Raw genomic sequence first — 25,372 nt, 5'->3', positions numbered from 1 at the left:
TGAAAAAGAATATAAGGAAAAAAATAAAGGGGGGAAAAATGCCAAACCCAAGTTATGCACCATGCAGTTGCTCACCACCTGCTGACTGATGCCCTAGCAGCCATCTGCCCCTTCCTGCTAACTCCCCACAGTTTCTATAGTGGACATGATGTGCTACGGCATGGAATAGCCCCTTGGCTAGTTGGGGTCAGCTGTCCTGGCCCTGCCTGCCAACTGGCAGGGCAGGGTGAAAAGCAGAAAAGGCCTTGATGCTGTGTAAGTACTGCTCAGCAGTAACTAAAACATCCCTTTGTTATCAACTCTGTTCTCAGCGCAAATCCGAAACATAACTCTATCCCAGCCAAAACCAGGACACATATAACTGTCCCTGTTGGGACTTTGGACTGTGGCATGGATTGAATAGACCACACTCAGCAACTCTTCCTTTAAACTGTAATTCACTTTTTGGTTTTGGTTATTTGTGTTACACGGATATCTTATCCTTTGGTCTACATACACAGAACAAGTGGTAATGGGATGAAGCTGGAACACAAAAAGTTCCATTTAAACATCAAGAAAAACTATTTCACTGTGAAGGTGAGTGAGCCCTGGCACAGGCTGCCCAGGGAGGCTGTGGAGTCTCCTCCTCTGCAGGTCTTCAAGACCCGCCTGGACACGTTTCTGTGTGACCTGATCTAGGTGAACCTGCTTCTGCAGAGGGGTTGGACTAGATGATCTCTAAAGGTCCCTTCCAACCCCTACCATTCCGTCATTCTATGTTACACATAGACTTACTGCTCAAGATTCCCTTACCCTGAGGCCAAAGGGCAAGACCTGGCTGACATCCATGTTGCTTGGGGTTACATCCATCTACAACACAGTGGCCTTGTTTGTGCTGCACAGCTGCAGGTCTCCTTGCTATGGTAGCCCTACAGCCCTAACATGGGATGGGCATTTTTTTCTGTTCCCAAGTTCCTGATGGTGAATGCTGTGCTACTGTTCACCACAGCAGTGGTTTCTGTTTCATGAATATGGGCGTGTGTGTCTCAGACCCACAATGAGAGCATCTGAGGATACTCGAGGGTTCAAAGCCTGATGAATTGTGGAAAAATGTTGATTGGAAGTAGACCAGAAATCAGCTAGCCCAGCCATCTGCTCAAAGCAGGTCTAACTTTAAAGTAGGATCGGTACTGAAGGTCTTGCTCAGCTAAGCTGTGAGTATGACCCTTACGAGGTCTCTCAAAAAGGCTTGGGAATGATTGGTTTCTTGAGACTAAGAATTGGACAAATATTTTAATGACTCTTCTTCAGAGCCAAAGCTCACTGGCTTCCTTTTGACCAAAGTGACTGAGCTGGCAGAAGAGATAGGTAGCAGTGAGCTACTAGTGAGCAGAATCTGAGGCTGCTTGCTGCAACGAACACCATCGGGCCAGCACCCCAAAAACCACCAAACTCTCACAACTGCAACTTGCAGATTTCTCCTGTCTTGAGGGTTACAGATCTTGTCATCTTTTGTTCCATGTTCCCAGTTGTACTTTAGGATGATAAAATGTGTTTTTCTGCCATTCAGAGTGCCTGGAAAGTAAAGCTTCTCACCATGGCTGCTACGATATTCCAAAACTCATCTCCTAGAGCGCTGTATCTTGGTGATAAGTCCCATGCTTAAGGACTAAAGTTGCTGTGAACCCCGAGACACGGTTTTAGGTGAGGAAAACAACAAAGCTTATTTCCAGACACGGCAAGATTTTCTGTGCCAGCATAAGGCCCACGCACGAATGGAAGCTGCTCTAGTCACAACGGAACAACGATTAGTTATCTCTTTAAAACCCCCGCACGACACAAAGCCGAGGCTCCCTGGCTGCCCAAGCCCATCTCTTGTCCCGGCCTCGCCCACCTAGCCAGGGGAGCCCTGCCCCCTCCTGCCCCGCAGGGGGAAAGGAGAGACCTCGCCATGGCCACACCGCCCCGTCCCGTCCCGGACCCCTCAGCCGCCTCCACGCCGTCGTTCCCCTACGAGGCCGCAGCGTACTGAGACACAACGTGTACTACCGGCGCTCGCTTCCTTCCTTCCCTTCTTCTCCCTCGCCCTGCAGCGGCTGCGCGCCGCCGCTCCTGCCGGGCGCGCGTGCGCAGGGGCAGCGGCGGGGAGGGAGGAGGGGAGAAGAGGGCAGGGCGCAGGGCAGCTCTTGTGCGCTCGCAAGAGCCCAGGCGCTCTCTACGGTTGCGCGGGAACTTGCGTAAGGCGCAGCGGCCGTCGCGTTCCTTCGTCGCTTCCTCCTTCTTTCCCCTCCTTCTTCCCCTCCGAAGGCGCCGCGCGAAGGCCGGCGGGGAAGGCGGTCTGCCGGGAGAGAGGCCGGGCGCGGCCCCCGCTGCGGCGCCATGATGAGGCGCACGAAGCCCGAAGTGGAGCGGTACGTCGCCTCTGTGCAGGCCGCAGCGCCTTCCCCCAGAGAGGTGAGAGTTAATCGGTGGCGGGCCTCGCGGACCTTCCGCGGCCTTCCCTTCCCGCCCGCGCCGGACCCGGAGGCTGTTGCTGGCGGCCGCCCGGCTCGTCTGGGCTCGGTGCGGCCGGCGGTGGGACCCGAGGGCGGCTGGCGTGATGCGGAGGCAGCGGCGGCCCTCCTTCCCTCTTACGCTTTCTGAGGGGCGGCCGTCTCCCGCGCAGCCGTTGGGCCGCGCAGCTCCTGCCCTGCCCTGCGCTGTCCAGCTGGGGCGGCGGGCGGGTGCTCCGGCCCCCCGCGTCCTGCCCGGCGCTGCTGGGCTAAAGCATGAGGCGCTCTGCGTTTCTTCATGCCCAGCGATTAGAAGAAAAAGGAATTCTGGGTGTAACTGGTTGTGTTTCTGAGGCCTAATTTACTCGGGGTTTCCGTAAGCGGAGTGGGACAGGGGAAGTTTCTGTGAGGAAATGTATGTATGTATGTATGGCGTTTTGCTTTCTGGAGGCACTTCCCCTAGCCAGGAGCTGTGGTTTACCAGAGCTGTGTGCCTGGTTTTTTCCACCTTGTAAAGCCTTACTGTAGCTTTAGAGACCCTACCAGTTCTCATAAGTACAGAATAATTCATTTCTGTGAGAGTGTGGTTCCTAACTTTCTTGAGGTTTCTATATTTTTAGAAAAATAAAGAAGTCGAATAGGGAACACATAGAGACACTTTCAGTTTCATGTTCCACGTGATTCATAGTCTTGTCTGTATGAAGGCTGTATGAAGTCACAGTGTTAAGAGAGGGAGAGCTGGGAGAAAATAGTTTTCCTAGAGTATTTTAGTCACTGGACAGAAGTATGAGCAACTCTGTGTGACTGGTGATTGTTATTTGTTATATCCGAAAAGGGCTATACAGGTCACAGTGAGAAGTCTGACGCAATTCCTGGGAGCTATGTAATCCTGAAAGATCCTGTTCTGCTGCTCTGGATTGATTTTATTGCAGAGGCACAATATTCATCAGTGTGTTAAACAGTGTGAATGTGTCCGTGTTTACTATTATACAGTAGGGTCTTTATCCAGGGCCTGTTTACATCGTTTGTACATTTCCCAACAGCAGCAAAATTTTCTCGTGACTTTAATTGACTTGGTTGCTGTGTAGTCTAGAGGACATCAAGTACATAACTACCACAATCAAGAGATGCTCTTTAATTGTTTTGATGTTCCTATTGAACTCAATATTTTTTTTTCTTTCTGTTGTACTTAAGGCTATCTGGAACTTTTTTTTTAAGTAATATTTATGGCTAATTTTATAAAAGAGTTAATGGTGGAAACAGTTACTAGTTTTCTTGTGTTGATTTAGGGGGAGATACTTCTAAGGTTGCAAAACATTTATTTGGGGTTTCTTTTTGTCTGTATTTAAGAGATGCCACTCCACTCTGATGTATTTCAATGTTTTCTTTTTGTAGCATTACTTAAAAAATAGACTGACAACTTGAAGTATTTTAGGAGGCCTGCATTCATTCTAAATCTCTTTTTAAAATGTTTACATGAATAACGGTGTAGAAGAGGGAGGTAGGCTAATAATTCAGGTGTATTCAAAATGTACACATTTGTTTGAAATCATAGATGTACTAGTTCCAGACTTTTTTGGTTCACAAGGAAAATCTGCATTTGATTAGAGGAATTCAAGTTTTAAATTTCCATCTGACTTGCTGCTATGGTGAGGCTTTTGCTTGTGACTTAGTTCTTTTAGCTCATTCATAGAATCTTAGGATGGTAGGGGTTGGAAGGGACTTTTAGAGATCATCTAGTCCAACCCCCCTGCAGAAGCAGGTTCACCTAGATCAGGTCGCACAGGAACGTGTCCAGCCAGGGTTTGAAAACCTCCAGAGGAGATTCCACACCCTCCTTGGGCAGCCTGTGCCAGGGCTCCCTCACCCTCACAGTGAAATAGTTTTTTCTTATGTTTAAATGGAACTTCTTGTGTTCCAGCTTCATCCCATTACCCCTTGTCCTGTCACTAGATACAATAGAAAAAAATGATGCCCCAGTTCCTTGCGTATCTTTTACTTTTCTCCATGCTTCTGCCACCTTGCCCTCTGTCTGCTGGCTGTGATGCTGGGTTTTTTGAAATTTTTGCTTTTGTTGTTCTACACCCTAAAAAAATACCTTTGGAGATGTTTTGTCTGTAGAGTGTTCACATTCAAGTTATCTTGGGCTGACAACATCAGAAATAAACTACTACTTAAATACATTTCTTACCCAAACTGCAAATGACCAAGATAAAAATTGCTTGTTCCTCAAGTGTATGTAAACAGTAGTGCCTGATGACTGTATACTACAGCAGGGCTAAATGCCAGATCTCTCCTGGCTTGTAGGATTATTTTTTTTTTCTTTGCTACCTTGCAACAGAAAATGTAGCTGACCCCATTCTTCCAATCTCTTTAATCAGAAGGGTTTATGAAATGCCATATGTGTAAGGGCTTCCTTCACTTTCAGTCTCTCTGTTGCCTAGTAGCCTTTACCAATTATAGGAAAAATTCTTAATTTCAAAAACACACCCTTAAACAGGAGGAGTGAATTTGAGTTGATAACTAGTTGTCAGATTCAGTCATTTAAAAGTATTGAGTGTGGCTGAAAAGAGGGGTCATCTGATTGAATTATTTTAAAAAGTACTGAACACCTAAAGTATGTCTCATGGTTTTCCTTCTCCTTCAGAAATCGATGAAAGGATTCCTGTTTGCTAAGCTGTATTATGAAGTAAAAGAATATGAACTTGCTAAAAGGTAATGTCAGTTGGTGTATGTTTGTTTTTCTGCTCTCTAAAGTGTAAGAGAAAAGCTAAATAAATATGAAGTAGACCAGAGGAGCCAAAATCAATATTATCATGCTGTTTTAAGGCAGCAGTAAATGTGAATATTGTGTGCCATTTAAATATTTTAAGTTGTTGTTTCATAAAGAAGATTTAGTTATGTGGTGCTGAAAAATGTATCTGACTGGGGTTTTTTTTCCCCTTGATTGTATTAGGCAGTTGTTATAATTTCTATGAACTCTGCTTTTTTTTTGTTTAGTAAACAAAAGTACTTGCTAGCAAGTATATAGCATCTGTACTGTAGAACAATATGTTTTCTTACTTCACAGTCCAGACAAAGTATCTAGAACAAAAATACATCTATACTTCCTCTGTGGCAAATAGTTACTGTTACAATGTGGACATCGGCTGTGGCAGTGTTGGGGTATCATATAAAAATATTGATCAAGTAACTGTCTTTTTTCCCTTCCATAGGTACATATCTACATACCTCAGTGTACAAGAGAGAGATCCCAAAGCACACAGATTTCTTGGACAGATCTATGAAGCTGAGGATAATGTAGAAAAAGCTTTTGGGTGTTACAAGGTAAGTACTATGCTGACCCCTAATGTGCTGCTTTATTTCTCTGTAAATCAAGGTTCTCAAGCTCTTAGAGGAAAATATGTTCCTAGAAAAACTGTATTATTTATAAACATTTGATAGAAGCCATGTGAAGCACTGCAGAGGAGATTCTTCCCTTGATATCACTTGCTTCAGTAGTATATTGTAAATTTCATTCCTTTGTTTGTTTTTGTTCTGGGCTTGATCTTTGTGTCCCCTGCTATTAAATTCTTATGTCGTATGTGGCCTTTTGGACTAAGGTTCTGTAACTGTTGAATTTCTCAATATGGGATGTGATGACAATAGAAATCTAGTTGCTAGTGGAAGACTGTAGGCCTAGTGTGTTCTTTTAGTTTTAGAGGGGATGGGGACAGAAGGGAAGGGCAAATATAACTTTTAAGGCAAGCATGTAAATGTCTAATTCCCAATCGAAATGTCTTTATTATGGTTTTGAGAAAGGAGATGATGTACTCAGAAGTCTGGTTGTCAACCTGATTCTATAAAAGTGCCATCCCACTTCTTAAACTCTGTGGCTTCACTTTTTTTTTTTTTTGTGCCCACATCTGGCTAGACTAGGGGTTCTTAGAGATCTTACTGCCTGTGTATAGCAGTAGTATAGCTAGTGGTAGATGCCAAGGTTCTGGCTTTTGCATTGTTTGTTTTATTCTCTCCTTTCGTGTTCTATATGGATTGTAAGTTCAAGTTAATTTTTTTTCCCTCCTGTGTGTGCATGGGCGAAACTAGCGCTCTGTGGAGTTGAACCCAACACAGAAGGATCTTGTACTGAAGATTGCGGAGTTACTATGCAATAATGACATTACTGATGGAAGAGCAAAATACTGGGTTGAGAGAGCTGCTAAGCTCTTCCCTGGGAGTCCTGCTGTTTACAGGTTGAAGGTAAATTCCAACTTATCTCTGTTCTGTGGTTCACAGAAACTTTCAGCATCTGCCTGGAGTGCTTTTGGCATGTCTCTCCACACAAAACTCTTCAGGGCTAAATTGTTTTGAAGTCTTTAATAGTAACCTGTTAAATGTTACTTGCTTTGCAGTCTGACATTTTTGTCTAGCTGCAGGCTTTCAAACCATTTTTAATGTTTCAAGATTAACCCAATTAAAAAAAGTGCCAAGAAACTTAGTATCACATCAGAGAAGTTAAGACTAGGTAGGCATTAAGTCTTTTTACCATCTCACTTGCAGGAAGGTAGCAAGCAGGCCTGTGGACTCAGACTTTATTGCCCTACACTGCTTTTTTGTTTTTAACTCTGTATTATGGTCAACTTTACAGAACATGAGGAATGCTGTAATTCTCAAATACTATGTAAATGCTTTCAGTCGTGCAATCTCACTTTGCACAGGTATATTCATTTGGTGTAGCTAGGCAGCAACTGCATTGAAGTGTTAAAATGTCTGTTTTTTTAAGGAAGGTAGTCTATGGCAGGGTAGGCTGTCATTGAACTAAACAGCTAGACAAGCATTACCCTCTGTTGGTAAAAGGCAAACTCTTCTGAAGATTTTCTTCTGCTATAGCTCAATTTTTAAATATTAGAGTATTTCATCAAACTTTCTGTAATACTTAAGCTATGAAGAGTAGTGTAGTTTGAGTAATGTAGTCTACCTACTGGAGGAGAGAAAACTCTGGTACTGTAGTTGCTACGGAATCTTATGTGAAAATGAAATATTAACGTGTCACCTTCATGTTTGACAGGAGCAGTTACTGGATTGTAAAGGTGAAGATGGATGGAATCAACTTTTTGACTTGATTCAAGCGGAACTTTATGCAAGACCAGATGACGTCTACATTAACATCAGACTAGTTGCACTCTACCGTTCAAATAATAGGTTAAAAGACGCTGTGCTCCACTGTCAGGAGGCAGAGAAGAAAATACCTTTGCAGTCAAGCTTGGAATGGTGTTCCTGTGTTGTAGAGACACTTGAGGTGTTTAATCATGTTTTGATCCTGTGGTAGTCTTCCATATCTTCTTAACTGGTCTGTTTCTCTTAGTGTCATTACTCTCACAGCTCTTTCTCAAGTGATTTAACTCCTTCAAATGCAAGTCTACTGAAACCAGTGGAATTACAAAATACTTTTTTTTTAATTGGAATTTTCTCCTTAAAATTAAGCCTTATAGAGCTATTGAGTTTCTAACTTCAAAAGCTGAGTTAGATACAGCAGTTCCATTAGGGATAAAATTGCTCAGGCAAATAATTCCCTGGAACTTTGCTGCTGAAGAATATGTTAAGGTCTCACCTGTGAAACTGGATTATGCAGTAAATGCTACTAATATATTTTGGAGAAGTACTGCCCTTGCCTTCGTGGAAGGATGACTGTTCCTTATCCTGTGATGAACTTTCTTCTTTAGGAATATCTGGAATCTTTACAAGACTTGGAGTCTGATAAAAGTAACTGGAGAGCTATCAAGAAAGATCATCTGCTGGCATATACCAGCTTTGTCAAAATGACACTTTCTTCTAGAGATGTTCAGGAATGCAGAGAGGCACTTGAAAGGTACTGGTTTAATTTTCTTATAGTGCAAAAAAAAAAAAAAATCTCTAAGAATTGTTCACTCGGGATGTTTTTTGCTGGGTCACAGAACATCTGCCAGTCTTCTGTTTCGCTTCCTAACTTGTTTTGGGTTGTGAGAGGAGATTCTCTGTACTAGAATAGTTCTTTCTGGGTTTGAACCCCAAGCTATGTTTTGACCAAGATGCAGGCCTTGTTTGAATAGTCAACATGCAGCCATGGGAAAGATTGATATCCTGAGTCAGTTAACTTTGTACCTTCTTTCCCTTTGGTAAGAAAATTTGTTCTGTACTTTAGCAATTGACTAACAATTAAAAGGAAGAACATCCAACAACACCTCTTCCCCCTCTTGCACCACCCCATCAGAAATGAAATTCCTAACCCCTCTAAGCCACCACCACCAGAAAAAAAACCAACCAAACAAAAACAAAACCCAAAACAACACCCAAGCTTTGTCCTGGTCATTTTCTTCTAAATTAACATGACACATGCTGAAATAGTTTGGAATTTCAGGTATGTGATTAGGCAGTAGAAAGCCACTTGCAGTATGAACACACACCTTCAGGGGAAACAGGTGGTATTCCAGGGCCAGCTAAGCCAACTGGCTTCAAAGCATGTCATCTGTGGCACACTTAGAGTAGTACAGTGTTTTAAGTCAACATATTAGGATCTGTGTTCCTTTCCATTATCTTCCCTTACTGGCTTTTTACTGATACACCTTTGTTTCTCAATTACATGATGGCTGTTCAGTGTTGTAAAACACTTCTTTAGTTTGTCAGTCTTGAATGAGTATTTGAAGCAGTACAGACAGTGGATGAGAAATACCTGATGCCCAAGTATGTTTTGTTTTCTTTTTTCTCCTATAACATTGACCAAAACTTTCTTGGGTTTTCTGCTGCTGTTTTATTAGAGCCTTTCAGAGGCTTTATAAGGGCAATGCTAACAGCCATTATAGTTTTGTCAGGGAATTGAAAGTATTTTCTATGTTTTGTGGAAAGCCTCTCCTGAGTGGAGATTGCATACTAGCCTGCAGCTACTCAGATTTCTGCAGTGCCTTCTATTTTTGAAGAGCCTGTCTAGCTATATTTTGGGCCTTTGTGATAAATGAAGGGAAGAGCAGAGAGACTGGTGCCCTCGTGCATACATCTGAATCTGCAGTAGTGAACAAGATTATGCACATGGTTTAGTGGAATAGTTTCAAAAGCAGCTGTGCAAAGATGTGTTGAAAAGCTAAATACTTAAGTAATATTTAAGGTTTTACATCAGTAACTAAGTTGAGAGCTTTGAGAGCTTGAGATCATTGGTGTGCTTTATAGTGCAACTCAGATTTAAGCAAGAGACAGCCTTAAGAATTAGGAAACAAGCTTCTTTTTAGTATGAGAAAACTATAGAAAACCATCTGCTAGAGCTTTTACCAGGACTCTGTTTGGAATGAGTCTTCTTTTCATTTCAGTTTTGATCGCGTGCTTCAGGCAGTGAAACCATATGTGAGTGGGGCTGACGAGTTGTCTCGTACCTTTCTGGAAATGAAAGGACAGCTATACCTGCATGCTGGAACGCTGCTACTGAAAATGGCCGAACACAATGAGGCTCAGTGGAGAGTTGTGTGTGAACTAGCAGCCTTGTGTTATCTGATAAGTTTCCAGGTGAGTAACTCTTCTGATGATGCCTTTAGCTGATGAAGTTCTAGAAATGTTCCTGCTGTACATATTGAGCTCTGGTACTCCTGAGATGGGCTAGTGTTTATGTGCCAAAGGAAAGACGACCTCCTCCTTACTCAACAAACCTCACTCTTCCAGAATTCTTTAGAAGGTTTCAAATGATATTAATATGGTAAAAGTTTATCTTCAACTATTTCCCTTGTCAGAGTAACCTGATTCTTAAAGACTAGTGAGTTTATTTCCTACAGTATATTCCCTCTTCTGTAATACAGATGAAAAACAGGCTGCCCAGAGGGGTTGTGGAGTCTCCTTCCTTGGAGATCTTCAAGACCCGCCTGGACATGTTCCTATGCAACCTGATCTAGGTGACCCTGCTTCTGCAGGGGGGTTGGACTAGATGATCTCCAAAGGTCCCTTCCAACACCTACCATTCTATGATTCTATGAACTATTGGACTTATTGCTGTAGAGAGGGAAGGGGATGAACTGAATAGTTCCGTAATAGTGGTTGCATAGACAGCAGAACTAAAAAAAATCAAGCTTAATTCTTTGCCTTATGAGGTAAAATTGATTGTCCTTTTTATGCCACTGCTTGCATTCCAGGTATTATTTGTTCTTGTGTGCTCTTAATGTTACTTGCAATAGCTGTAATTGCCCACTTAGTTTTTTTTTTATGTATTTTAGGTGACTTCCTTCCCCCATCTGTCTTGTCCTCCCCATCCAGTTCCCCGCCCCAAGTCCCAGGTTACATGACCATAGTACCTTCAGAATGAATTACATGGCTTGTTCGTAAAGCTTTCTAGTGCTAAAAAATAACTTTGGCTCTTAATTCTTAAGAGTGACTTAAATAATCTGCTCTTACTGTGGGAAAACTAACGATTCTTTCCTTACTTCACCAGGTTCCTAAACCAAAGTCAAAAGCGATAAAGGGGGATCAAACTGGACAAGATATGCTAGAAATGTTGGCCTGTGATCGAAAAAGCCAGTCTGGTAATAAAAATAGCTACATAGTTCCATTTTAGTGTTATGGGTAATTATTTTGAAGGTTAAGTGATTTGTTAAAGAACACATTCCTTGTCTTGAAATGTGATATTAACACTTCATTGTGCCATAAAACCATCTAGATTCCTACTGCATATGTCAAACAAAACAATAGCTTGGTCCTTACACCTAAAGCTTTTTTTCTCCTCTTGAGAGTGCTGGTAGACTATCTTCTCTTTTGCTCAAGTGTGAGGAGTTTATTTCCTCTTTTTTTTTTTTTTTTTTTTTTTGCATCTCCAGAACACTAAGACTGAATTTAACTTTCATATTCTCTTAATCGGCTAGAAATGGTTTCTGCCATTTTGCAAGTATTGCTAGCTCCAAGAGGAGAAGAAAATACTACTGTCTCTCTCTCTGTCCTTTTCATCCTCTTGTTCATCAGCTTTTCTCGATTTCCTCCAAAGCGTAGACTGGAAAAACTCTTGCAGGGCCTAGACGAAAACAAAGAAACCTATTAGACGTCAAGTTCAGTTGTTTCAGAATGAATTTTGATAAGACAGCCTTCTACTTGTATTACAACAGCTTATTTTAAAGACAATTGCAGTTCCCCTAGAACAGTAATAATAAGAGGTTGGCTTTGTTTTCGCAAAGAACTGGATTTACAAATGCCTGGGGATTGTTGTCACTAAAAGCTTGGAAAGCCTATGTGCTGAAACACTGACCTAATTACAGGCAGAACATACAATCTGTCAGTTTCATAAGGGGAAATCCTGATTCCTGCCCAGCCTTCAGTAGCAAGAACAATCCAGCTTATCAAATTTTACTTATGTTCATTGCTTTACGTATTGTTTTCTAGGTCATATGCTTCTGAACTTAAGCCATGGCAAGCAAGACTTCTTTAAAGAGATTGTGGAATCATTTGCAAACAAGAGCGGTTCGTTTACATTGTTTGATAGCCTATTTGAGAGTGGAGCTTCTAGAGAAAGGTCTTTCATTGGCACAGATGATATTGGAAATATCAGTACACAAGCACCAGTACAAATGGAACTTAATAAATACGATATTGGTAAGAAATGTTATTTTCTGGAACTCAACACATCTTTCTGTAGCAGAAGCTCTTCTACAAATGTTGCAACAAAAGACGAATACCTGGAGTAGCTGTCCAATGTTGCTCTAATGACCTAGGCAAGACATATGTTTAATTTATTGTAAAGTCTTTCCTTAAAGTAATTGCCTATTGGGTTGAATATGGTGAGGATAGAAGTGAAAGGAAGTCACCTAGAAGCTTAGGAGGTTGATGGCTTGAGCGCTTAGATAAGCTGTCTGCTTGGTATGTTTGGCTAATTTGTAGTCTTTCATAACTGAATGTTGTAATCCTGGTGCAGAGTGTCTTTGTCTGCTCTGACAGAGTGAAATGTAAAACCCAACTTTGTTCAGATACAAGTCTTACTGACTTGAAGGAAGTTGACGTTGGTGTCTGTTTTTGTGTAGGTGCTGTTCGAGTGCACAATGGCAGTCTGCAGCACCTTGTGTGGCTGGGCTTGCAGTGGAACTCCATGTCAGTCTTACCCCCAATGCGCAAATGGTTAAAACAGCTTTTTCACTTGCCCCAAGAAACGTCAAGACTTGAGACAGATGCTCCTGAGTCTATTTGCCTCTTGGACCTTGAAGTAAGTGAACTTTTCAAGTTCTTCAATGTACTATACACTTAAGTTTCCCTCTATTTCATACCTTTTACTTATTTTTTTTTCTAAACCAGGTATTCCTCCTTGGAGTGGTATTTGCTAGCAACTTACAATTGCAAGAGAAGTTTAATTCTCACTATGGTGCACATCAGCCTCAATTCTTGCCATTGCCAGTGTGCAAACAACTTTATACTGAAAAACAAAGATCCTGGTGGGATGCCGTTCGTACTCTTGTTCAGAGAAAAACACAGTAAGGCTTTTTCAGTTTGGAAGTATTTGACTAAGCCTTTAGGCAGCTTCTGGTATAGCAGCTTGGATCAATCCCAATGAATTCTTGTAAAATTAAACTACTTATTTGATGTATTTGGGACATTGACGTTTAGCTGTAGTAGGGACTTCACACACTTAAAACATTTCTTAAAGGAATTTTCATTTCTACTGATGCATTTCTAAATGAGAGGCAAGTTAGGACTAAAATTGCATGTTATATTCATCAAGCAAATTACATGTAGAATAGGTGAAAAATAGAGAATACTAACCAAGGAATGTTTATTCTGATATTCAGACCAGGAACAGCAGCAAAACTGAGGCTTATTGTACAGCATGGAATAAGTACTCTGCGAACACTGGAGAAGCATGGCCTTCAACCTGCCTTAATTATACACTGGGCAAAAAGCCTGCAAAAAACAGTAAGCTGAGATTATTTTTCTCTCATTTTTTTCTCTCATTATTTTTCTCTCATATTCCAAACTATAAACAGATGGGGGTGGTAGAGGGGGAGCACATGGGAATGTGTTATTGAGAACTGCTGTTTATCAGGCAGGTTAGTTGCTCTAGTCACTCTGTAAATTACACTGTCTTAAACTGCAGTGTTATTTTTTGCATGTTTGTTGTTTACATGGCTCTTCAGAAAATTCCCCCCCCCCCCCCCCCAGTCCCTGCTGAGATTTATTTCAAGTATCAGAGAAGCACCCTTGGAACTTTTCAAGAAAACAGGAGAAGGATATATATGTAGGAACAGCATTCTGACTTGAATTTGCTGAAATAATGTGTGCTTGTGTTCATTTTTTTTTACCAGGGTGTTGGCCTTAACTCTTTCTATGACCAGAAGGAGTATATTGGACGAAGTGTCTACTATTGGAAGAAAGTTTTGCCTATTCTGGAAACTATCAAAAAGAGGAGGAGTATTCCTGAACCAACTGATCCTCTCTTCAAACACTTCCATAGTGTAGACATTCAGGTACACAATGACTAGGCCAAGGTTGAAATAAGAGTCTATGTGAGAGACTTCTGTAGTTGTGGGATTTTGCAACTTGTGGTGTTACTATAAAACTGTTAATGATGAGATTTAGTAGGATCAGTATCTGATAAAGGGGGAAAATAATCTTTCCTCACAACTTTTTAATCTTATCTTTAAAACTGTGTACATGGTTGGAAGTCACTGAACGCACTTGATACCAACTTTGTTTAGAAAGTATTTTCCTAAAGTATTTTCCATGTATTATAGGAAAAAGAGATGGCTGTGTCATTCTACTGTTGGGTCTGAGCGTGTCTTTCTTTGTAGGTCTCTCAGGTTGCAGGGTATGAAGAAGAGGCATGTATAGCATTTGCAATGTTGGATGCAGTTGACGGCAAAACTGATGATGCTTTATTAGCATTTGAAGCTATAAAGAGTGTGGTTTCATACTGGAATCTTGCTTTAGTAAGTTCATAAATTCCCTGGGCCCCAAATGCTTTGCTTTATTGAGTTGCCTTCTGACTGGTCCTAATAAATCTGCATCCTGTTCTTTAGATCTTTCAAAGAAAGGCAGAAGAGATTGAAAATGATGCCATGCTGCCAGAAGAGCAAGAAGAACATAGAACCTATCTTTTTAAATGCAGGCACTATCTAATGAAGATCATTGAGGAAAGTTCCTCAGATGTGTCAGTAACAGAAAAAGTAAGTAATTCGTGCTTTAAAAACTCATTTCAAGAGATACTGTGGCTTTTGATTACTAGTTCAAAATTAAACTACTTGCATTTACGTTAGCTTTTTTAGACCAGACTCTGCATCAAGACAAGTTAAACTTGTTTCTTCACTCAAGACAACCTGCTTAACACCAGTGGGTTGATAAACTCTAGGAAACATCTGTAACCTACCAGATTGTGTAGTGTTCTGTGGATAAATGCTTTAATGGAAACAAATAGCTTTTGCCACTATCTTTTTACAGAGGTTGCTAGTTTGAAGAAATAGAGTTAATGTTTGTGTGCCATGTTTTTTTACATTGATCTTAACAACACGTTCAGAGCTTTGCTGAAAAAAGTAGTATTTGTATAATGAAAGCCTTGTGAATTGTTCAGCCAGAATTCAGTCTGTCTTCCTGTGAGGGAGAATTGCATTCTTGACCCGTGTTTCAAATACCTTTCTAGCTGCCAGTGTCTCTTGAAACTGTGAGGGAAATGCTGGATACCGTGATCCAAGAGCTTGGTGAGCATGGTGAAGAGGGAAGTTTTGCCTTCAGAAATGGTCTATCACGAGCTCTAGATTCAGAAATGAAACATTCCACTCCATCACCAACTAAGTTCTCTCTTTCACCAACCAAGAGCTACAAGGTATATTAGCAGCCATTGTTTCAGGGAATTGTTATGTTTGAAGAAAAATGCATGAGATTCAATCAGCTTTTTTTTCCTAGTTTTCTCCCAAAACCCCTCCTCAGTGGGCAGAAGATCACAAGTCTATACTTCAAATGATCTGTCAGCAAGTGGAAGCTTTAAAGGTAAATAGTTTTGTCACCATATTCCATGAAGAACAGTTGGCCTTTTAGTATGGTAATGATTTAGTGGTAATAGCATGGGTAAACTTACAATTCCTAGACTACCATTTAAATCAATGGAATTATCTTCTGTAAACATCTGCCTAAAGGGTAAACTGTTTCACGTAAAAACTCTTACTTGGGCAGGGTTGCAAAGGTAACCTGTCTCAGGACTGTGTGCAGAAAGTTCTGCTTTCATCAGCTTAGTTCTCATCTACTTGGCTCCGTTTTTGTTAGTTCTGGCTTGGGAACACAGCCTTAGTACTTTGTGCTGCATGGGCAGATCTTGGATGATGCTGGCAGGGTACCTTTGGTTTTGGTTTGTTTTCTTCCACTCCCCCCCCCCCCCCCCCACCCTGCCAAGCATGAACATAGCTTTGAATAGCAAAAGAGTAGAGATTGGTCCTTGTCTCTTTTCCTACAAACACCTGTGTAATCCATACTGATAGTCTTGATTGGCACACTGTCTTGACAGAATGAAATGCATGAAATGAAACTGAACAATTCCAACTCAAATGCATCATCTCATCGGTGGCCTGCTGAAGGCTATGGAACAGATACAATGTCAGAGGCTTATCAGAGAGCACAGAACCTTCACGAAGCTCCACTAACAGGTAAGATGCTGCTGAATTTGTATCTAAATGCTTAGTTAAACCAAGAAAGACTTTTGAAAATAATGCATAAGTATTGGAGTGATTCATGATTAAAGTGATTGCTGGGGGAGAGTCCATTCAAAACAACAAAACCCATCAAGTACAAACTGTTTTCTTATTCCTTTTTAGTTGCTACCACTGGCCCATCTGTTTATTACAGCCAGTCACCTGCCTATAATTCTCAATATCTTCTCAGAACTGCTGCAACCAACGTAACACCAACAAAGGTGAGAACAAATCTATCCACTTAAGCTAATTTCAATGATCTACTGAAAATGACTGCCTATGGTTCTGTGTGTAGTTGGATATAATTGCAGTTCTTTATATGGTATTTGGTAAACTTAGACTGCTAGGGGTAAACTGGTTGTTTGTCTTTCTGCCTAATTTTTGGAATGTGGGGTTTGGGGAGGAAAAGCCACCAAAATATATCTGTAATATCTTAGTACTTGTTCCCTAAAGAGCATTTGGGGGTTTTTTCCCAAGGCAGTATGGCAAGGATGGGTGGGGGTTTTCAAGGCTTTTTTTTTTTTCAGAATAAAACCCACCCTGCTTATCTTCTGCCCCCTTTTCAGTGGTTGTTTTTGGATGACTTTCAAGCTGGAACCTAATCAGTTTAAAATAAGTTAAAATGAGTTTAAATCTAAACTCATATGTGCTGCTTGTAAGAGTGCAAGTTACATAGGCTTCTTCACAGTAAGACCTTGTACTTTAGGTAATAAAGCAAAGCAACTGTTTTTTGCTCTTTCTTTAGGGTCCTGTCTATGGCATGAACCGACTTACACCTCAGCAACATATATATGCTTACCAACAACCAATGCATACGCCACCTCTGCAAAACACTTCTTGTATGTTTTCCCAAGAAATATACGCCCCACCTCTGCGTTTTGATTCTCCTGCTCCTGGACTCATTTCTCCTCGTGCAGGAGATGATTATTACAATTACAGCGTTCCACAGGCAAGCACAAATCCACCGTTGCCCGAACCAGGCTATTTCACAAAGCCTTCAGTCGCTCCACCGACTTTAAAGCCTGCAGAATCAAAAGTGATAGAATTTCCGAAGTCTAAATTCGGACAGCCAGGAACAGCAGAAGGATCAAAACCACCTCTGCTAACACCAGCACCATCAAGTCAGCCAACAACTTTTAAATTCAACACTAACTTCAAGTCTAACGATGGAGACTTTACCTTTTCTTCTCTTCAAGTTGCACCACAGCCACCTAATGCACGTTTTAATAGCAGCGAGAGCCTCTTGGGTCTTCTGACAGCTGACAAACCTTTACAGGATGACAGATACGCTGAACAAAAACCAGCTAACGATCACATAAGTAATCAAAGAAATGCCTTCAGTTTTGGCAGTAAACATGTTCCAGACATCTCTTTTAGAGAAAGCATGGCACAAAATGCTCACAGAAACCTGGGTTTTGAGAAGAGCGATATGTTTAGCGTCCAAGAACCAAGCAAGCTTGTATTTACAAATTCAGATTTAGCCAACAGAAGTCATGAAACAGAGGGAGGAAGCACCCATGGTGGAGATGAGGATGATGACGGTCCTCATTTTGATCCTGTGGTGCCACTCCCTGACAAGATTGAAGTAAAGACAGGCGAGGAAGATGAAGAAGAATTCTTCTGCAACAGAGCCAAACTCTATCGTTTTGATGCAGAATCTAAAGAATGGAAAGAAAGAGGTATTGGAAATGTGAAAATACTGAAACACAAAGTATCTGGCAAATTTCGTCTCTTAATGAGACGGGATCAAGTGCTGAAAATCTGTGCAAATCACTACATAAATACTGATATGAAATTAAATCCAAATGCTGGATCAGATAAGTCATTTGTATGGCATGCTTTAGATTATGCAGATGAGCTGCCAAAACCAGAACAGCTTGCAATTAGATTCAAAACACCTGAGGAGGCAATGCTTTTCAAAAGTAAGTTTGAGGAGTGTCAGAATATTTTAAGAACCTCGGGATCAAATGTTGACACATCTGTGACTCAGAGTAGCGGGACTGCAAGAGAAACAGCAAATCAGGACATTAAGGAGCCTAGCAGATCATCTTCTGGGACCCCGAGCTTTACCTTTCAGTTTGCAAAAGATGGGATGGGTACTGAATCTGATAGCAAAGGCAGCCTTACAGCTACATCAACTGCACCTGGCCCTACCACTTCTTCATTTGGAAAGGAAGCTTCACAAACCTCTTCAGGTGGCTTTGGGCAGCATCTCTTGAAGAAGGATCAGTGGCAGTGTACAGTGTGTTTAGTTCCAAATGAAGCAACTGCAAAGAATTGTTTATCGTGTAAAAGTTCAAAACCAGACACGTGGGAAACACATAGCACACCATTGACTGACTCTGCAAGTTTCAAAGCCAGCAATAACATCATACAGGACAACTTTGGATCAGCTTTTGCTAAGAAGGAAGGTCAATGGGACTGCAGTGTCTGTTCAGTTAGAAACGAACCTACTGCCTCCAAGTGTTGTGCTTGCCAGAATCCAAACAAAACTAGTTCAACTATATCTGGTCAACAAACTTCCTCTACATTTGGCCAAGCAATTGCTCCAAAGACTATTCAAAATGACTTGGCAACTGTTTTTCCTAAGAAAGAGGGTCATTGGAACTGCTCTGTATGCCTAGTCCAGAATGAAACCAAAGATGTGAAATGTCGTTCTTGTCAGAATCCAAACTCTCAAAGTCAGCCAGTTGTGTCTGTGCCTAGTTCTCAGGCATCGCCTGCTCCCAGGTTTGGTTTTGTTGCTGATGCAAGTAAGCCACAGAAAAATGGATTTGAAGGGCTTTTTACTAAAAAGGAAGGGCAGTGGGATTGTAATACTTGTCTTGTGAGGAATGAAGGTTCTTCACCAGCCTGTGTAGCCTGCCAAACACCAAATCCATCTGGTAAGCCTGCTGGCGATGCTTCATCGACTCCTACTTCTGGCCCAAAAAGTAAATTATCTGAAACTACTTCAGGACAATTGGGAACAGGCTTTAAGTGTGATTTCCTTGAAAAGGGCTTCAAGTTTGGTCTTACTGAGCAAGACAAGACACCATCATTTACATTTCAGATTCCTTCTGCTACTGAAGCTAAGCCTGTGAAGGAAGGATTTAACTTTTCAGTGCCAGTGCCTGCAGGCGGGTTTAAGTTTGGGATACAGGAGTCGAGTAAAAAGACCACTAAGAAAGATGAGCCATCGAAAGAGTGTACAACTGGCTTTGTAAAAAGCATTGATGAAAAAGACAAAAAAGAACCACCTTCAGATAGTGCAACTACGTTCCAATTGCAAGAAACAGCAAACAAGGAGAAAAGTGACTTTATTTTGGGGCAAAACAGCAGCACTTTTGCCGACCTTGCAAAAAGTATTCCCAAGGAAGGCTTTCAGTTTGGCAAAAAAGACCCTAACTTCCAAGGCTTTTCAGGTGCAGGAGAAAAATTGTTTTCCTCCCAGGATTCTAAAATGGATCACAAAGCAAACACATCTGCTGACCTTGGTGAGAAGGATGATGATGTGTATAAGACAGAGGACAGTGACGATATCCACTTTGAACCTATAGTTCAAATGCCTGAAAAAGTAGAACCGTTTACAGGAGAGGAAGATGAAAAAGTGTTATACTCCCAAAGAGTCAAGCTGTTCAGGTTTGATCCAGAAACAAGCCAGTGGAAAGAACGTGGAGTGGGGAACCTGAAGATTCTTAAGAATGAAGTTAATGGCAAAGTAAGAATATTAATGCGACGTGAGCAGGTACTGAAGGTGTGTGCAAATCACTGGATAACAACAACAATGAACTTGAAACAGCTGTTTGGCTCAGACAAAGCATGGATGTGGATGGCCAATGACTTTTCTGATGGTGATGCAAAGCTGGAAAACTTGGCAGCAAAATTCAAGACTCCAGAGCAGGCTGAGGAGTTCAAACAGAAGTTTGAAGAATGTCAGAGGCTGCTACTAGATATACCACTGCAGACACCCCATAAACTTGTTGATACAGGTAGGACAGCTCAACTTATACAGAAAGCAGAAGAAATGAAGTGTGGCTTAAAGGATCTCAAAACGTTTCTGACAGATGACAAAACTAAACTGTCAGAAGAGGAAAACGTAAGCTCTGTTTGTCCCAGCAGTACTTCTGATCTGGTTATAAAGCCACATGCTGAAAGTACTGGGCCCACTCTGGAGTGGGATAACTATGACTTGCGAGAAGAAGCGCTGGATGATAGTGTAAGTAGTTCTGTGTATGCATCACCTCTTGCAAGTAGCCCTGTAAGGAAAAATCTCTTTAGATTTGGAGAGTCTACCACAGGTTTTAGTTTCAGCTTTAAATCTGCCTTGAGCCCATCCAAATCTCCTGCCAAACAGAACCAGAGTAGAACATCAGTAGGCACAGACGAAGATTCTGATGTTACTCAAGAAGAAGAGAGAGATGGGCAGTACTTTGAACCTGTGGTACCTCTGCCTGATCTCGTGGAAGTGACCAGCGGTGAGGAAAACGAACAAGTTGTCTTCAGTCACAGAGCTAAGCTTTACAGGTACGACAAAGGTGCTAATCAGTGGAAAGAGAGAGGTATCGGGGATATCAAGATACTGCAGAACTATGACAACAAGCAAGTGCGTATCGTGATGAGAAGGGACCAGGTCCTAAAACTCTGTGCCAATCATAGAATAACGCCGGATATGAATATGCAACAGATGAAAGGATCTGACAGAGCGTGGGTATGGACTGCGTGTGACTTTGCAGACGGGGAGAGGAAAGTAGAACTTCTAGCCGTGCGGTTCAAACTGCAAGATGTTGCAGATTCATTTAAGCAGATTTTTGAAGAAGCAAAGCATGCCCAAGAGAGAGAGACACTGATAACACCTCTTTCTTCTCGTGCCAATACGCCCAAGGAGTCTCCGTGTGGTAAAAATGCTGTAGCTGTACTAGAAGAAACTACCAGGGAAAGAACTGACATCGGCCATAGTGATGATACTTCTGATGTAACTGTGGAGGTCACAGAAGCGTCGAGCACTTCTGAAACACCAACAAAAGCAGTGGTTTCCCCTCCAAAGTTTGTATTTGGATCTGAATCTGTCAAGAGCATTTTCAGTAATGAAAAGTCAAAGACGTTTACGTTTGGAAATACATCAGCCACTGGTTCTCTCTTTGGCTTCAGCTTTAATCCTCCAAGAAAGACTGAAGACCAGATTTCAATAACTCAGAACACAGTGCAGAAAGAACCGGAAGTCCCTGAACCACCAAAAACCTCTAGTACTCCTCAGAAGCCCCTACACAGCAAGGTAGACGGGTTCCCTACTTCAACACAAGATGGACCCTCTAACTTCTCATTTAGAATTCTGGACAAAGGTGAGCGTCAGTTGACTAGTAACTTTGATGCCATTTGTTACCTTTTGTCATCTCAATAATACAGTTTCTTTCGGTCCTCATCCAGGTATGTCTTCAGGTTCTCAAGAGTTTCAACTAAAAGTGAATTTTAAGTCACGATTATTTTGATGTAAATATTTGATGTAGGATGAGAGTTCTGTTGATCGGTGAGAAAGAGTAGCATTTCAGGTAGGAGCTATAATTATGAAGTGCAGTAACTGAAACTCAGGCTTAAATGCTTGAAGAAGGTGGTGTGGATTTACTTCTTGAGACTTAGGTAGTTGGATTGTTAGTGTATGTACCTGTGCCTTTACTCTGACTGGTAGAGAACAGCAAATACATGCTTCAGGCTAAAATTTGAATTATCCCTATGATTGAACAGGGGGAATATTTTAAAACTGCTACATGCTTGTTTAAAGTCTCAATTATCGGCCTTGGCAATTTCAGATGTGTAGCTTAAATAATACCAGATGGTAGCCTCTTTCCTCAGCCTGAAAAGAGATCGTGTGATTACATGTTCCCTTATATAGTTTCTGACACTGTCTGAGAAAGACGTGCTTGCAGAAGTTGTGGTTGTGACGTGACCACTCTAATAAGCTGAAGTGTCTTGGTGAGAATGATGGGATTTACTAGCATTTTAATGGTAGAGTGCTTCTCTTTGGAGGCTTCACATGCTGCTTCCTATCAATGCAAGACTGCTAATCAGATGACATTTAATTTATATACCAGTCTCAGGATTATGAAGACATATACTGTCTGTTAAGTGTAATGAAGTGGCACGGCTGAAGGTGATAGCTGCAGTCTATTCACATGGATTGCATAAGCTTGTGTGGAATTAATAGATGAAATTTCCTACTGTGAAACACAAATGAAACACTTCCAGAAAATAGTTGAGTCTTTTTTTACCCTTGTAAAATTTCAGGCAAACATTTATATGCAAACAATTTATTTTTTTAGGATTTAATTTTAGCCTTTTTAAATCTAATCCAATGGCCTTTTGGACAAGCGCATCTCCCTTGCAACCTGATAGTAAAGGTATTTACGTATATACTGCACTGAATGAATGTGTGATAAAAACACTTTTGCAGGCATGGACAGTAACCCAACTGTGGCAAAGCAGTTGGCTCAGTAATCTGTATAATTAACATGCATGCTTAAGAAGCATACTTAAAATCGTGTGCGACTGCTGTCATTTGTCCTATTGGAGAATGTCTCTGGCCCTTAATATGTGTATATGAGCTAGCCCGATGGATGGCCTTGTTTAAGCTTTCGGCTTCTGTTTGCTATGTTTTCTGAGGGTTATCTGCCTTGCACTTCTTGGTCACAGTTTTACCAAACATGCACTCCAGATCTCTAAAACTCACTTTTTCTAAAGAAAATATATTCTCTTGTTATGTTTAGAGCACACATCTCTTAGTGACTGGGGTCTTCCACTTCAGTGATACGTGCTTGGAGATTTCAAGACAGGTTATCCAGTAAAATGCTTGAATGTATTTAGGTTCTGTTGGGAATTTTTAATTTGTTTTCCTGATTATTAATCTCGTTATATTGCCCTTTTAGAAACAAGAAGCACACAGAAATGAGAAAGGAAGCCCTCTAGTTACTGCTTATTTGTATATACTTTGTGTATAACATAAAGTCCATCTTAGCTGGTTGGAAAACTTTTGCTGAGTAGTTAATTTGTTAACAAATTTGTAACCAAAACTGTTACAGGTTATAGTTTGGTAATAGGTCATTATAAGATGTTAGTAATGGTGCTTCTTGCAAGTATCTTTGCTGTAAGCATACTCAGTGTAGTTCAACAGGATTTTAATTTCAAAAAGCAAATTTTTCTTCCACTCTGCACAAGAGTCTTGTAATTTTGGTGTCTTCCGTTACTTAAACATTTCATTCCAAACGCCATTTTCCCCAAATTGTGCTTCTAGAGAAGCTGTTCTTATTTAAACACTGAACAACTGTTCTGTACGTATGATCTAAAGTTGACTCTTCTGTGTTTTTAGGCATCCCTGTGTATGAAGCTTGTTAACAATTCAGCTTTATTGTCATTATTTGACATCCATAATGTGAAACGATTAACCATTCTGTGCTAATGCATATGTGCAAGTACTTGCTATCTCAAATTGATCTTTTTAAACTCTGGATTGTGTGAGGGTGAAGGTGTGTGTATTTAAAAAAACAACCAACCAAACAAAAGATGCCTTTCTGGTACTTCAGAGTGTTCTCCACTTCTGCTTTTCTGATACACTTAGTGATTGTCTTCAGTGTAGGTTTTTGGTGACCTTGTTTTGAACTTTAATAGCAAAATTTAACCTCATAGTAGTTCTGCATCTCTATGCAAAAGTACTTGAAACTTCTCAGATCACATCATGAGCGTTTTATAAGTGCTTTACAAGTTTGAATCTTTTTTTCACTGTGTGAATGACAGAGCCCTGGCACAGGCTGCCCAGGGAGGGTGTGGAGTCTCCTTCCTTGGAGGTCTTCAAGACCTGCCTGGACATGTTCCTATGCGATCTGATCTAGGTGACGCTGCTTCTCCAGGGGGAATTGGACTAGATGATCTCTAAGGGTCCTTTCTGACCCCTGCCATTCTATGATTCTATGAATCGGTGATATATCAGTTGCATGGTACTGAATCAGTTACATGGATTAAGGTTTAAAGGCTACTGCTTTTCTGTTTTATCCAGAAGATTATTCACTGGTACACACATAAGAGAAAAGTGTCAGTGTTGAGACTACCTAGGTATTTAGGCCAACTGGTCTAAAAGTACAACCCACCAGTGAAAAGAACTGTTGTGCATGGTATTGTTCTTTATTTTGTCCCTTCCATATACTAACAATGTTTTGTGTGGATCTTTCCCCTTGAGTAGAAAGTTCTGTTATCACAAAACTATCAGTTTTAAGAATGTGTTGTACATGTGCATGGCTCTTTATTTTTATGGCTACCTGTGAAGGTACATTTAAGCTGTTTGCAGCATTTTTTTAGAAGAAATGTTTACTTTCTTGTGGGAAGGGTGAGTAGAAACTGATTTAACCAGTGACCGTCTTGCTCACTGTTCTGAGGGCAAATACGTGTTGTAATCTTAATCTTTATTGTTGGACCCTTTTGTCACCAAGTGGTTGTTTGGAACATTAGTGTCTTAATGTAGTGTTAAGTAGATCAGCTTCATGGAGAACTGATCCATGGATTAATATGAAGTGACTTTTTTAATGTATTGTTTATGTATAATGTGTTATGTATTCAGCTATTTTGCACAAGGGCTACTGAAAGAAACTGCATGATAATTCTTTGGGAATGCTGTCTGTCAAATGTGATGAACAATATCGTCTGTTGCCAGGGTCTTTATACTGCTTTATACTGCTCGGATTAGAGGAATCTCACACTTTTTACTGTCTACCTCATTGACTTTGAAAGATTTTCTTTGTTGTTGAAGATAAGTCTTTTGAAAATTCTCTAATCCTAAGGAAAGCTGTTTGTTTTGGTTTGGTGTTTTTTTTTTTTTTTCACTGTAACCCATAATGTCTGTAAGACTAAATATTCAACCCTTAGATCTCTGCAGTGAACTTGGTGCAAACTTAGTCAGTCCAGCAACCGAGACACTTGCTTAACTAATCTGAGAGAATAAAACATGTGCTAATTTGTAGGATACCTGCATATTTTAGTAACACAGTACTAGGTGGACTCCTAAGTTGTAAACCAGCTAGGTGTAGTGAGTTTTTTTGCATGAGATTTTTTGAGAACATATATGAAAACATCTATAGCCTGCTGTCACAATAGAAGCTTAAAAATTTGCTGTTCAAGAATTTTATCCTGTGTTTACTTTATACAGTCTCAGAAGAGCCATTGAGATTTTAAAAAAAAGTGAGAAAAAAGGATTATTCTACAATACTGTATGGGCTGGTAATGAGTTTGAGCTACACTCTG

The 25,372-nt window shown here is 40.9% G+C and overlaps 1 protein-coding gene across 2 annotated transcripts in view; it reads left to right on the top strand.

The window, feature by feature from the left end:
- The first annotated feature begins 2,141 nt into the window (after positions 1-2,141).
- Positions 2,142-25,372, top strand: part of RGPD4 (RANBP2 like and GRIP domain containing 4) — a 34,676-nt gene continuing 11,445 nt past the window's right edge. For both annotated transcript variants that reach the window (XM_061997252.1, XM_061997241.1), the window contains exons 1-20: positions 2,142-2,433; positions 5,119-5,186; positions 5,687-5,798; positions 6,558-6,710; positions 7,519-7,749; positions 8,174-8,319; positions 9,788-9,980; positions 10,894-10,984; positions 11,832-12,041; positions 12,467-12,645; positions 12,735-12,910; positions 13,226-13,349; positions 13,739-13,900; positions 14,225-14,362; positions 14,453-14,599; positions 15,070-15,252; positions 15,333-15,416; positions 15,928-16,066; positions 16,235-16,332; positions 16,857-21,432. In XM_061997252.1, the coding sequence (XP_061853236.1) occupies positions 2,359-2,433; positions 5,119-5,186; positions 5,687-5,798; positions 6,558-6,710; positions 7,519-7,749; positions 8,174-8,319; positions 9,788-9,980; positions 10,894-10,984; positions 11,832-12,041; positions 12,467-12,645; positions 12,735-12,910; positions 13,226-13,349; positions 13,739-13,900; positions 14,225-14,362; positions 14,453-14,599; positions 15,070-15,252; positions 15,333-15,416; positions 15,928-16,066; positions 16,235-16,332; positions 16,857-21,432 (7,285 nt within the window). In that variant the 5' untranslated portion in view covers positions 2,142-2,358. The remainder of the gene's footprint in view (positions 2,434-5,118; positions 5,187-5,686; positions 5,799-6,557; positions 6,711-7,518; positions 7,750-8,173; positions 8,320-9,787; positions 9,981-10,893; positions 10,985-11,831; positions 12,042-12,466; positions 12,646-12,734; positions 12,911-13,225; positions 13,350-13,738; positions 13,901-14,224; positions 14,363-14,452; positions 14,600-15,069; positions 15,253-15,332; positions 15,417-15,927; positions 16,067-16,234; positions 16,333-16,856; positions 21,433-25,372) is intronic.

The sequence above is a fragment of the Colius striatus genome, chromosome 1, assembly GCF_028858725.1.
Source record: "Colius striatus isolate bColStr4 chromosome 1, bColStr4.1.hap1, whole genome shotgun sequence".
NCBI lineage: Eukaryota > Metazoa > Chordata > Aves > Coliiformes > Coliidae > Colius > Colius striatus.
Note: the sequence above shows the minus strand (reverse complement) of the source record. Positions and strands in the feature narration are given on the sequence as shown.